Genomic DNA, 12448 nt, shown 5'->3' on the forward strand with positions numbered 1-12448 from the left:
CCCTCCCCACTCAGTCTCTCCTCCCCCACAGGAGAACCTTATGCTTTCCATCCTGCCCAAGCACGTGGCAGACGAGATGCTGAAGGACATGAAGAAGGACGAGAGCCAGAAGGACCAGCAGCAGTTCAACACCATGTACATGTACCGCCACGAGAATGTCAGGTGCGCCGGCTGCAGGCCTGGGCTCCGAGCACAGGACGGGGGCTTTGGGGGGTCGGCGGAGCACCGCGGGGTTCGAGAGTCTTCCCGGGCCCTGGAAACACGGCCACCCCACAGTGTGAGCCTCAGCCCCCGCAGGGGCTGCCTTGCTGCCAGGTGTTGGGGCCGAGACGGGTCCCGTGGTCCAGGCCCGTCATTGTACAGACGCCACCCGCGAGATAAGCTAAACGCCGGAGCCCTGAGTGCGCCCGGCACGTGCCAGGGTCTCACCACTTCGGGGCTCGAGCAGGGACCTGGCCGCCTGAGGGCTGGAGCGGGAGCTGGCGGTGGGCAGCGTGGAGCCCGGCACGCTGCCTGGGTCCTCACCACCGGGGCCTGCCTCCTCCTCCGCAGCATCCTCTTTGCCGACATCGTGGGCTTCACCCAGCTGTCTTCAGCCTGCAGCGCCCAAGAGCTCGTGAAGCTCCTCAACGAGCTCTTCGCCCGCTTTGACAAGCTGGCGGCCGTAAGTACCTGACCCTCGCCCAGCCCTCCGGGGAGGGGTGGGGGGCGCCTTCCCCTCCTCCTCCGGCTCCCGGGACTTCCACCCACCCCTCCGTCCTCTGCTTTCTTTGCCCCTCACCCCCCCTTGCCGAGGAGGGACTCAGGACCTGCCCTTTCAGAAATACCACCAGCTGCGGATTAAGATTCTGGGCGACTGTTACTACTGCATCTGTGGGCTGCCTGACTACCGGGAGGACCACGCCGTCTGCTCCATCCTCATGGGGCTCGCCATGGTGGAGGCCATCTCGTAAGTGGGGGGAGCGTGGGTCCCGGCTCCGGCACCAGCACGCCTGCCGCGCTGCTCTGTCTCGGTGGGCCCTGTGCGTCCCGAGGCCCCCGAGCCGGGCTCGTCAGGGGGTGAGGCGGGTGCGGCATGGTCAGTCCCAGGCTCTGGGAAGTCGGGCTAGGCTTACCTTCCTCACCGCTGAGGGAAACTGCAGCCTCCAAGGGATCCTTTTCTAGCTTTAGTCCACGCTAGTTTTTTCTGCTGAAAGGTGCGGTCGTCATGAAATTCTGCCACCTTCCATTTGCTTTCTTTTCCTCCCAAGTGTCCCCCCCCATCTCTTCTCTCCGTGTTTTCTCATCATGACCCCCCAGGACAGATAGGCTCAGAGATCTCCATGCCCATCTCTTGGATCAGGAAGCCCGAGTACAGCAGTGAAGTGACTGCTGAGGTCACGAGATGTTTGGGCAGCAGAGATGGGACTGGAACCCTGGCTTCTGAGCTCCGGCCAAGGCTCCTGCCTGCACCACTGTGAGCCTGTAGGGTGGTGAACTCCGCCTCCCTGGCTCTTCCCCACTGCTGTCACTGCGCCTGTGGGCTTGGAGGTCCCTGGGGGGGGGGGGTGTTGCTCCCTGCCGTGGACTCAAGGCCTCTGGCGGGCCCTGGGTGGTATCAGCCCCCGCAAGCCCCTTGCAGAGTCCAGGAATTGGGCGTGTGCTTCACCACCGTCTCCAAGGGGGTGGTTTTGCATTTTTACTGTCTTCCAGGGTAAAGCCCCCTCTAGGATTGGCTGGAAAGAAGCAGATGCTGCCTTTCCCCTGGGGCCGTAGTTCAGGATTTAGAGACTCTTACCTCTACTCCCATCACTGTTGGGCAAAGTGCTGAAATTCGTGTTTGTCTCCTCCTGTAGATCTCAAGCAAGGAGCTCTTCCCCTCTGCACACACAGCACGTAGTGCAGGGCCTGGCACACAGTAGGCGCTCAGTGCAGGTCAGCTGCACACATGAGTAAACGGATGGCTGGAAGAGGACAGCTGGAGGTCCCTCAGGGGCAGAGGGTCTCTGTTGTTTCCTGCCCCTCCATCCCCACCCCGAGTCACACTGGCCTGTGGTTGCTGAGTCTGGCCTTGGCCACTGCCTGCTGTAGCCCCAGCTGTGGGTGACTCAGATGTGGGCAGAAAGCAATGGGGGCAGCCTGTAGGCCCTGTAGCCTGGAGGGGAGGAAGGCTGTGCAGAATTCCTCCCACTGGGGGCCTGGGGAGGGGGCTGGCCACCTGGCTGTGGGCAGGCCTGACCCCTCCTCCTTTCTGTGTGTACCTGGCAGGTATGTACGGGAGAAGACGAAGACTGGGGTGGACATGCGAGTCGGGGTGCACACAGGCACCGTGCTGGGGGGTGTCCTGGGCCAGAAGCGCTGGCAGTACGACGTGTGGTCCACCGACGTCACCGTGGCCAACAAGATGGAGGCCGGCGGCATCCCCGGGTGAGCGCGCGCTCCTCCCCGGGGCCAGGGGAGGGGACCGCCCCATCCATCTCAGGGTTGTGGCCCAGACGAGGGACAAGGGGCCTCGAGGAAGCAGCCCTTCGCGCCCAGGAGCAGTGTTGTTCTTCCAGCGCCTGCCTCCTGGGCCTTTCCTGCCCGGGCTCTGCAGGAATCTGTCCTCCTGCCCCCTTTACCCTCTGTGGGGCCTCGGGGCTCTGAGGTCAGGGCTGGAGCTCCTTCAATGCACAGGTCACTCCGAAGGGCACTGTTACAGCGAGAGTCTCCTAACAGGCTCCAAGGCACCTGCACATCTTTCCTGAGTTCCTTACAGACTCGGCCAGTCAGGTGGGGCAGGCTCCACCCTCAGGGTGGGCCAAGGAGGCGGTGAAACCTTCCCCGCCTGGGTCAGGGGGCTTCTCTCGGAGGCAGTGACAGTTCTCTCCCTAGTGGTGACTCCCCAGAAACGGGCTATTACCCCCTGACAGCAGGTGTTGCAGCGGAGAATCACACCAGCTGGATGATAACCAGGCCTTCTGACCTTAGTGTTCAGAGCAGACTTCAAATCCCTCATCTCATTTGATACCCTCAGCAGCCTGAGGACAAACTGTCTCGTGGATTGAAGCTGAGGCTCAGAGAAGGGGAGGTGCCGGGCTGCCTACCCAGCCACTTAGCGCCAGGACTTGCCCGTCACCACTCCGCCTCTGTCCCCGGGGGTAGGGCGGGGGCTGCCACGGGGCCTGTGCTCAGGGCCCCTCTCGCCGGAACCCAGGCGTGTGCACATCTCCCAGAGCACCATGGACTGCCTGAAAGGCGAGTTCGACGTGGAGCCAGGCGATGGGGGCAGCCGCTGTGATTACCTGGATGAGAAGGGCATCGAAACCTACCTCATCATTGCGTCCAAGCCAGAGGTGAAGAGGACAGCTGCCCAAAATGGCCTCAGCGGCTCGGTGAGTCCTCCACCCACCCCTTGGGCCGGCGGGGAGGGAAAGGCAGGGATTGGAGGTGAGATTGTAGAAGAGTTGGCAGGACTGTGAGAGGTCCCGCTGGCTGCTGAGTGTTGGAGAAAAGGGTAGTACGAGGTAAATATTTCGTGCCCAGTGTGAGGTCTGAGCTACAGTAAATGCTCTAAAGAACTCAGAAAAGTAGGAAACTGTCCTGCAGAAAATTAGGAAATGTCACGGCGGAAAGTGGAGCCCCATGAAATGAGACTTGACCTTGTCACAAAATTATTGAGTCTTCATATTTTAAGAGTGCTAGGGGACTTCCCTGGTGGCGCAGTGGTTAAGAATCCGCCTGCCAGTGCAGGGGACATGGGTTCGAGCCCTGGTCCGGGAAGATCCCATACACCGCGGAGCAACTAAGCCTGTGAGCCACAACTACTGAGCCCGCGGGCCACAACTACTGAAGTCCGCACACCTAGAGCCCGCGCTCTGCAACAAGAGAAGCCGCTACAATGAGAAGCCCGCGTGCTGCAACGAAGAGTAGCCCCTGCTCACCACAACTAGAGAAAGCCTGTGTGGAGCAACGAAGACCCAACGCAGCCAAAAATAAATAAATAAATTTATTCTTTAAAAAAAGAGTGCTACACGCACAACTTCAGTATGTTCACTGGAACAAATGAACAGTGCATCTTCTAAGCTATTCTACAAGATGGTGATTGACAGCAATTTGAGAAATCAGCTACCTTTGTGAAGTGACAGAACATTTACCATTTCTGGCAAAAAACGTTTTTAGTACATTTAAAAATGCTGTTCCTTTAAAAAATTACCCCCAAATTGGTTGTACTGGTGACCACCTTGAAGTCATAGGGCAGCAGTCAAACGTATCTTTGTGACAACCACACGCATTCCTGTTCGTTCTGATCTTGCATTTTCTCATTTTGTTTAATCAACCCTTGCGTGGTGCGTCATTTGACTCAGGGGTTGTTCTTGGCACCTGACACCCCCGGGAGGGTTACGCATGGGGCCCTGGCAGCAGTGTCTTTACGAAGCTGGTGTGCAGGAGTCATTATTCAGTTTTCCAATTAGAGAAAAGTGGAGTTCGTGGGCGTGTAGCTTAAAATACTGGCACAGAGGCTCTGGGTGAGTAGGAGTGGGGTCCGGGCTGTGGGCCGTTGAGCCCCGTGGCCTGGGTGCTGCCACACAGGACGGGGGCACAGGCGACAGCTTCCAGTGAACGGGAGTTAGACTTCTTCGCAAATGCTCCATCAGACAAACGAGGGGACCCATTTCTCATGGAAACCTGGGCGCTGTTCCCTTCAAAACTAATTTTCCTGACGTTTTGGGGCAATCCAGGTTTTCAGTGTGTAGTAAAGTTGACTTTTAACTGCTTCTTAGTGCCCCTACCTAAAAAACGTAGATGTCGCAAAGTGGAAAAGCTGGGTTAAAGGTTCTGTACATTGAAAGTTTAACCCATGTGCCTGCTACTTACCTCCTGCCACCCTCCCTCTGCCTGTGCTGGCTCTTTCCTCACTTTTTTTCTTCGTTCAGTTGAAAGATGAACCCACGGTATCTTATTGTTTTAATCGCGTTTCTTTAGTTATTAGTAAGACTGGACACTTGTAACATGGTTGTCAGTCTGGTGATTTTCTTCTGTGAATTGCATATTCACATCTAACCTTTGAGGGCTTTTTCCGCCTCTGGTTTGTAGACGCTTTTTGTTTGTTGGAGAGCTGAACCTTCTGTCCTACTGTGCTCATCAGCTGTGCATCAAGCATCCGCGTCGTGCCCAGCACTGTGACGCATCTGTCTCGGGGAACTTAGAAGTTGAGCTGCTGTAGATTATACCAGCCGTCTTCCCTACAAGGCGCTGCAGCAACTGTCAGCCCCCAGTGTGCGTTAAGTGAACAACTTAACGCCATTATCATAAGCCCCTGTGATTAGCTCAGTAATTGTTTAAGATGTCTCCAACTCAAGATGTGCTCCGAGAAGGCCATGTCAGCAAAAGTCACCAAACCTGCTCAGCAGTCAGTCAGAAGTAGTCAAGCGCAGAGATAAACGCGTGAATGATGTGTGAGTGATAACGGGAAGCAGTAGGGAAAGTGGTGACGGCGGCTTCCCTGGGCCTCATAGGAGCAAATACCATTCCATCTGCAGAAGCCTCTCCCCGGGGTTTAGCTGAACAAAGTGATAAGGAGGAGAGTGTGAGGGGAATTGTCACAGTGGATCCTTTCCAAAGTGTTAAAAAGACACCTCCCATCTATACTGACCTTGCTGTTAGTCTCATTCAGTTGTTTTTTGTTTGTTTGTTTTATTTTTTTGCGGTACGCGGGCCTCTCACTGTTGTGGCCTCTCCCACTGTGGAACACAGGCTCCGGACGTGCAGGCTCAGCGGCCATGGCTCACGGGCCCAGCCGCTCCGCGGCATGTGGGATCTTCCCGGACCGGGGCACGAACCCGTGTGCCCTGCATCCGCAGGCGGACTCTCAGCCACTGCACCACCAGGGAAGCCCTCATTCAGTTGTTTTAAATGCCATCTCCGACAACTCCCAAATTGAGATCTCAGCCCCAACCGGCATCCCTGCACATTGCAGCCACGTGTGCATCTCCATCTGTATATAACAGTCCAAAGCTGAGCTCCTGATCTCTCTACCCTAAAACCCGCTCTTCCTCAGTCTTCCCCGTCTCAATCAGTGGCAACTCTGTTCTTTTCACTGCTCAGCCCCAAACCTTTGGAGACATCCTGACCCCCCTCTACAATCCATGAGCCCCTCCCTGCAAGCTATAGCTCTCGCCCCACTCTCCTCACACCCTGGCAACCGCCGTCTCGTCCGAGCCATCTCATGCCTGGGTCAGCGCAGTGGTCTCCCAGTCTGTCGCCCTGCTCTGCCCCCCCTCCACGTCTCCACACAGCAGCCAGAGTGATCCTGCTGGGGTGTTAGGTGAAATCATGTCACACACACATACCCCCCACCCACCCCGCACTGCCCGCTCCACACCCTCCTTCAGTCCCCATCTCAGAGGAAGAGCCAAAGTCCCCTGAGGTCAGGAACCCCATCCAGCAGGTCCTCACCGCCCCGCCCCTTTCACTCACTGGGCTTGGGCAGCGCCGCCCTCCTGGCTGCTGCTCGGACACTCCGGGCCTCCAGCCCGCTCCGGGCTTCCGCCTGCTGGAACCCGTCCTTGAGAGCCGCGTGATGTGCTCCGGGTCTTCATGGAAATGTCATCTTCATGGTGACACCTCCCCCACTCCCCTTACCGTCACTCCCCAGCAATCCCTGTGTCTCTTGCCTACACCTCTCCAGATCACTGCTCTCTGACCTTCTGTAATCATTTACTGCTTTACTTCGCTGATGTCCGGCCGTCCTCACTAGAAGGTGGGCTCTGAGGTTAGAACATTCTGTGTCCCCAGGAGTTACAACAGTTCCTGTCACACAGTAGGTACCCAGTAAATACTTGGTAAATGAATGAATGAGCTGTTTTCCTGTATAGAGCAGTATTTTTCCTTGACAGAGTAAATTAAATGATCATTGGGGAAATTGGTTTATGGAATTTATTCAGACTTTTGGAAGGCATTTGACAGGGCTCGACCCCAGAAAAGATCTCTGTGAATCACTGTGTCACTGAGTTACTGTTTTAAAAATAGGAGTTGGAACAATAGGGTCTTTCTCTGCTTAGAAAAGTTGTAATACTAGAAATGGATACTAGAAAATTACAGCGTTTTAAAATTGATGGTCTAGAGAAGGAACTGAATAGTGAGATTTCCAAGGTTACAAGGTCTCTGAACTCTGGTGGGAAGATTCCAGACTGAGAGCAGCCCAACCCCACGCTGGGTGGGCATCTGGCAGTGCCTGGGGGCTCCTGACGACCACTCCCTTCTGCTGCAGGCTCTGCTGAACGGAGCGCCACCTTCCTCAAAGCCCGGCTCCCCTGCCCTCATTGAGACCAAGGAGCCCAACGGGAGCATCCACACCAGCGGCTCCACGTCCGAGGAGCCAGATGCCCAGGTACGTGCGGGGCGAGGCCCGGGATGGCCTGGCCCCTAGCCTGGCCTCTGTCTTCGGTGGCTGTGTAACCTTGGGCTGGTCACCGCCCCGCCCCCTGACCTCACTGTCTCCTCGTCAGTTACATGGGGTGGAGGTGGCTGAGGTCAGAAGAGGTGCTCACTTCCGAGGCCTTGTCTGGCTCCCGTGTCCCAGAATCCTAGAGATCTGAGGGCAGTGAGGACCCCCACGGAAATTTCTCTAGGATCCAGGGCTGTTTCAGAAGTGACACTAGAGGGCTGGGCTCACCTCTCTGGCTAGGTCCAAACCCCACAAGTCCTGTGCACGGATGAGGGGTTTCCAAAGGAATGAACAGGATGGCCCCCTGAGGATGGGGTGCACCTTGGGAGAGCGTCCAGGATCCATCCACTACTAAAGAGCTTCCTGAGTCTATCCACGGACAGAGGCCAGTGCTGAGACGGGTCTCGGCCTCGCGGAGGCTGCCGTGAGCTGGTCGGCCACACCGCTGGTCTCGCTGCAGGGGAGACAGAACTGCCCCGTGCCTGTAGATCACGTGCTGGAAGACAAGGGTAGAGAGCTGAAGATAAACTGGGTTTTCCATGAGCACCACAGCACTCAGTAGCTTTTCCCTGTTGTGAGTTTCTTGATGGAAAGTGTTAATACAGACTCAGTGTAACTCACTAACAAGAAGGACGCAGAGGCTTAGCGGCCGGAGGTTTTCTTTCCTCACAATTAGCCAGTGTCGCACTGCTCCCGACACGCTTCAGGGACAGAGCTTCCTGGTACTGGAACGGAACGTCCACAGCATGTTACAGAGAAGAAAATTGGGGCTGGGGGGACATGGATTATACGGGGTCAGACTCAACCAGCAGCACGCCTGAGCTTAAGCCCAGGGTATCTGGATTCCGGCTTCCAGACACACGCTTAGACCCGTGCAGACAGCGCTAGCCCGTTCCCAGTTGTTATTTGGGCCGATGGCTGTGTGACCATAGTCTGGATTCATGTGTTTGGAGCGGAGGCTTTTCCTTCTTGACCAGGAATGAAAATGGTAGGGAGTACCCTAGTCCTACACCCCACTAGCAATAAGGATGTTATTTTCTCTCCGTAGCTTTCCCCCTCAGGTCTTCCTCCCCCAAATGAGCCAGGTCTGAGCTCCTTTAAGAGCGCCCTTAAGCGTAGGGTGGGGGGTCTTCTACATCCCCAAGGATGCCGAAGGGTGTGGCTGTGTGACACCCCCATCCTCGTAGCAGGAGGTGCCAGGACCCCGCTGACCCAGCAGCAGCCTCAAATTCCAGGTCTCCCACTTGGGCGCCCGGTGGCTGCTCCCCACGCCGCCGTTAGTGGGCGATCACTGCAGAGCTTCTGTTAGGGGCCCCAGGGCCTGGGACCTGGAGTCCCAGGGAAACCAGGAAGGACTGCAGCACGGAGCCACGTGACAGCACAGGGAAGACTTTTCCCGAGAAATGATCTTGAGACTCAAGGGGCTGGTGCTCGTGTGATCCCTTTAGTTCCCCTTCCCCCCAACACCACCCTGTCTTTCGTCAACTTCTCCCCACTCCATCCCGCCTGCCCCCCAACTCTGCCACACTGCCTTGCAGGCTGACAACCCCTCGTTCCCCAACCCTCGCCGGAGGCTGCGGCTTCAGGACCTGGCCGATCGCGTGGTGGACGCCTCCGAGGATGAGCACGAGCTCAACCAGCTGCTCAACGAGGCCCTGCTGGAGCGGGAGTCCGCCCAGGTGTAAGTGGCCCCTCAGGCAGCTGGCCCCTTGCCCTTGGCACGTGCCTTGTCTGGCCCCAGCGTGGGGTCCAGGAAGTCAGTCATCGTAAATACGGCCCCTTCCTGGCGGGCAGAGACAGATGTGATGTTTGCATCTCATAGGGCTTGTTTGCACTGCAGAGTGAAGAAGAGAAACACCTTCTTCCTGTCCATGCGGTTCATGGACCGCGAGATGGAAACCCGCTACTCGGTGGAGAAGGAGAAGCAGAGTGGGGCCGCCTTCAGCTGTTCCTGTGTCGTCCTGCTCTGCACCGCCCTGGTTGAGATTCTCATCGACCCCTGGTGAGGGAGGGGCAGGGCAGGCCCTGACAGCCAGGGGAGGGTGGAAGGTGACGAGCTTCCTAGGCCAGAGGCCTGCGGGGTGTGGGCCTCAGCTGGAGCCTGACGCAGGGGCGCAGGCTCTGTTCCTTGCTCCCCATCCCCCGGAGCAGCCCCTGGGAATGCTGGGACTGCACCCTGGACCCCCTTCCTTCTCTCTGCTCCTGGGTCCTAGAATAGCACTCGCGTCAAAGTGGGGGGTCACACCAGGGTTGAGAAGGCTGAGGGAAGAAGGGTCCGGGGGGATGGAGACCTTGGCTGGGTGGGTCTGAGTGGCTCTGGGACAAGGAGACAGGACGGGGACGCTCCTCAATCTCGGTCACCACGGCTCATCGGCTCCCTTTCTTGGCTCATGTTATAAAAGACAGATTTCAGGCTCTGGGTGCAGACTGGTCTCTCTCACAGCAGCAGGTCCTCTGGGGCAAGGCAGGGTGTTCTGGAATCCTTGCTCCGTCTGCTGAAGCCCAGCTGAAGGATGGCTGCCCCCTCCCTCCCTCCCTTCCTCCCCGTGGCCGATCAGCAGCTCCCTCCAGCTCAGGGATTCCCCACCAGAAAGGAGGGGGTGTGGAGCCCTCTTCTGATCACAGTTTGGGGAACTTAAAGAGCCTTGGACTTGTCACGTGGTCCCAGGTTCTGGACTCGGCTCGCTCACTTATTTCTTCTATGACCTTGGGCGCATCACTAAGGGTTCCTGGAGTATCAGTTTACTCATCTGTAAAGTGAAAGATGACGATGATGATGATCTGAAGATAATAAAACCTGCCCTCGCTAACTCAGAACTATTGTGAGGACCAAATTCCTTCATTCACTTCACAAATATTTGCTGTCTGCTTTGTGCCTGGGGCAAAGGTCTAGGGATACAGCGGTGAACGCTGAAACCCTCAGCAGCCCTCGGCAGCGAGCGGCTCTGTTCTGTGCTCTCCCCTTTCATCATTGCGACACGGCAGAATGCTTGTTCCTAAGAATCCCTTCCCAGGTGTTACTGGGCTCTGCCCAGGGCATCTGTGAGTCTGTCCTTCTTTAAGAAATGTCCCACAGAACAGTTACAGCTGGGGAGGGTCCCGTGTCCCCAGGCCCTGCACACAGTCGGCAGCAACTCCCTGGTATGACGTGGAACTTCTCGGGTACAGGCTTGTGCCTTGCTTAGGGGGCCTGCCCTCTGTCTCCCTTCCTTTACTGTCCTGGCCCCTGACCCAGCCCACTACTCCCTCTGGCCCTCTCCTGGATTGTTTTCTCTCTCTCACAGGCTGATGACAAACTATGTGACCTTTGTGGTTGGCGAGGTCCTGCTCCTGACCCTGACCGTCTGCTCGCTGGCTGCCATCTTTCCTCGGGTAAGAAGCACTTTTCCTTTTGGCTCAGAGCTGTCTGGAAGTGAGCATCGCTCCCCGTGAAAGTGCGTATTGATGGAGCTGTGTCCTGTCAGATCCTGACAAGTGGAGGACTTCCGTTGGGCTGGCTCAGGCACTCATCCATCCGTTCATTACACACGTCTTCATTATCGGCTCTGCACCCACTTTGGGCCAGGCCCCGGAGCGAGCCAGAGTCTACGTAAATGGGAACCTGTGTAGAAAAGGAGTGGAGGCCCAGCTAGAAGGTGGAATGGCTCCAGTTGTGAAAGACCCTGAAAGCCACACACAGGGATTGAGACTTTCTCCTATAAGCACTGGGTGTCAGGCAGAGGTTTTGATCAGAAAAAAAAGGGAAAAGCAGCATTTTAGGAACATGAATTTGGCAGGTGGCTTGTGAGTAACTTGGGGGATTTAGGTAACCCTGACCCAGGGAAAGCAGGAGTACGTAGCCAGGCAAAGACGGCCGGCCCTGAAAATTCTCCCCCAGCGTGGCTTTGCCGCCCAGCGACAGTGAGTGGACTGCTGCTGGTGGTGCGGCCCACAGGCTCAGGCCGGTTGCCGCGCAGCCCTGGGAAGGGCTCCGATATCTGGCAGCCGTGGTGTGTCACCTGCACATCCAGGAGGACGGGCAGACAGAGCCGGGATCCGCGCGCCTTCTCGGTTCTGCCGCGGCCAGGTTTTGGTTGACGCACACACGCGGCACTACTCTCCAGGTTCCTGGGAAGTATGGGAGCAAGCAGAGTGGTTAGCAGTCGTGTTTACAGGGAGGAAGGCCGTCAGGACACAAGGGCCTGGAAATTCCATCCTTCTAGGCCTTTCCTAAGAAGATCGTGGCCTTCTCAACTTGGATCGACCGGACGCGCTGGGCCAGGAACACCTGGGCCATGCTGGCCATCTTCATTCTGGTCATGGCAAACGTCGTGGACATGGTGAGCCCCTGCTGTGCTGTTGAAGGGACGCCCACTCTCTGGATTAGCCTGCGTGAGCAGTTGCCAGCCCATTTCCCCACCCCCAGTAGACACAGCTTTGGAGTGGCACTTAGGTTCCTAAATGATCATCCTGGCCAAACGGTGGGGTCTTCTCCCCGGGATGCCTCTGAGGCTGCCTTGTCTTCCCCAGTTCCTCACTCTCCCCGGGTCCAGGAGCCCAGCGCCAGGCACCAGCTCCCGTCTGGGTGGTTTACATATGTTGTCTCATTTAATCTCTGTAACAATCCCGAGAGGTCGGTATCATCTGTAGTTTCATGTGAAAAAAATGATGCTCAGAGAGGTTAAATCACTTGTTTTAGGTCACACAGCCAGTAAGTAACAGAGTGGAGAATTGAAGCAGTTCTAAATCCCCGTCCTGTGTTTTCTCTCTCCATGTCTCACTGTTCAGGGGCCCCAATACTCCTAAGCTTTCTGTGTATCTTAAGTATTCCCTACAGTGTGGCTAGCATCAGGCATCCATCAGGACGAGGGAGGTAAACCGGCTCCACCAGAGGAGCGCTCCTGTTTGGCCTTCATCCATTTGAACAAGGCCACACCTTGCAGAGGTGGGTCACTGGGACGGCAGTTTCACTGAGCCCAGATGGCTAGCGGTAGACGAAATCCTCTGCTCTGTTGTCCTCAGTTCACGCGGGTCCCGTGAGGGGGCAGCAGAGGCTTGGGG

The 12448-nt window shown here is 56.8% G+C and overlaps 1 protein-coding gene across 1 annotated transcript in view; it reads left to right on the forward strand.

Annotated features, from left to right (window-relative positions):
• The window catches only part of ADCY3 (adenylate cyclase 3), an 80572-nt gene that overhangs the window by 58221 nt on the left and 9903 nt on the right, over window positions 1-12448 (forward strand). The window contains exons 3-12 of the mRNA XM_060026995.1: window positions 32-162; window positions 553-664; window positions 822-949; window positions 2248-2406; window positions 3176-3353; window positions 7232-7351; window positions 8947-9089; window positions 9249-9410; window positions 10693-10780; window positions 11611-11727. Of these exons, the coding sequence (XP_059882978.1) occupies window positions 32-162; window positions 553-664; window positions 822-949; window positions 2248-2406; window positions 3176-3353; window positions 7232-7351; window positions 8947-9089; window positions 9249-9410; window positions 10693-10780; window positions 11611-11727 (1338 nt within the window). The remainder of the gene's footprint in view (window positions 1-31; window positions 163-552; window positions 665-821; window positions 950-2247; window positions 2407-3175; window positions 3354-7231; window positions 7352-8946; window positions 9090-9248; window positions 9411-10692; window positions 10781-11610; window positions 11728-12448) is intronic.

Source organism: Delphinus delphis, chromosome 12, assembly GCF_949987515.2.
Source record: "Delphinus delphis chromosome 12, mDelDel1.2, whole genome shotgun sequence".
NCBI classification, from domain to species: Eukaryota; Metazoa; Chordata; class Mammalia; order Artiodactyla; family Delphinidae; genus Delphinus; species Delphinus delphis.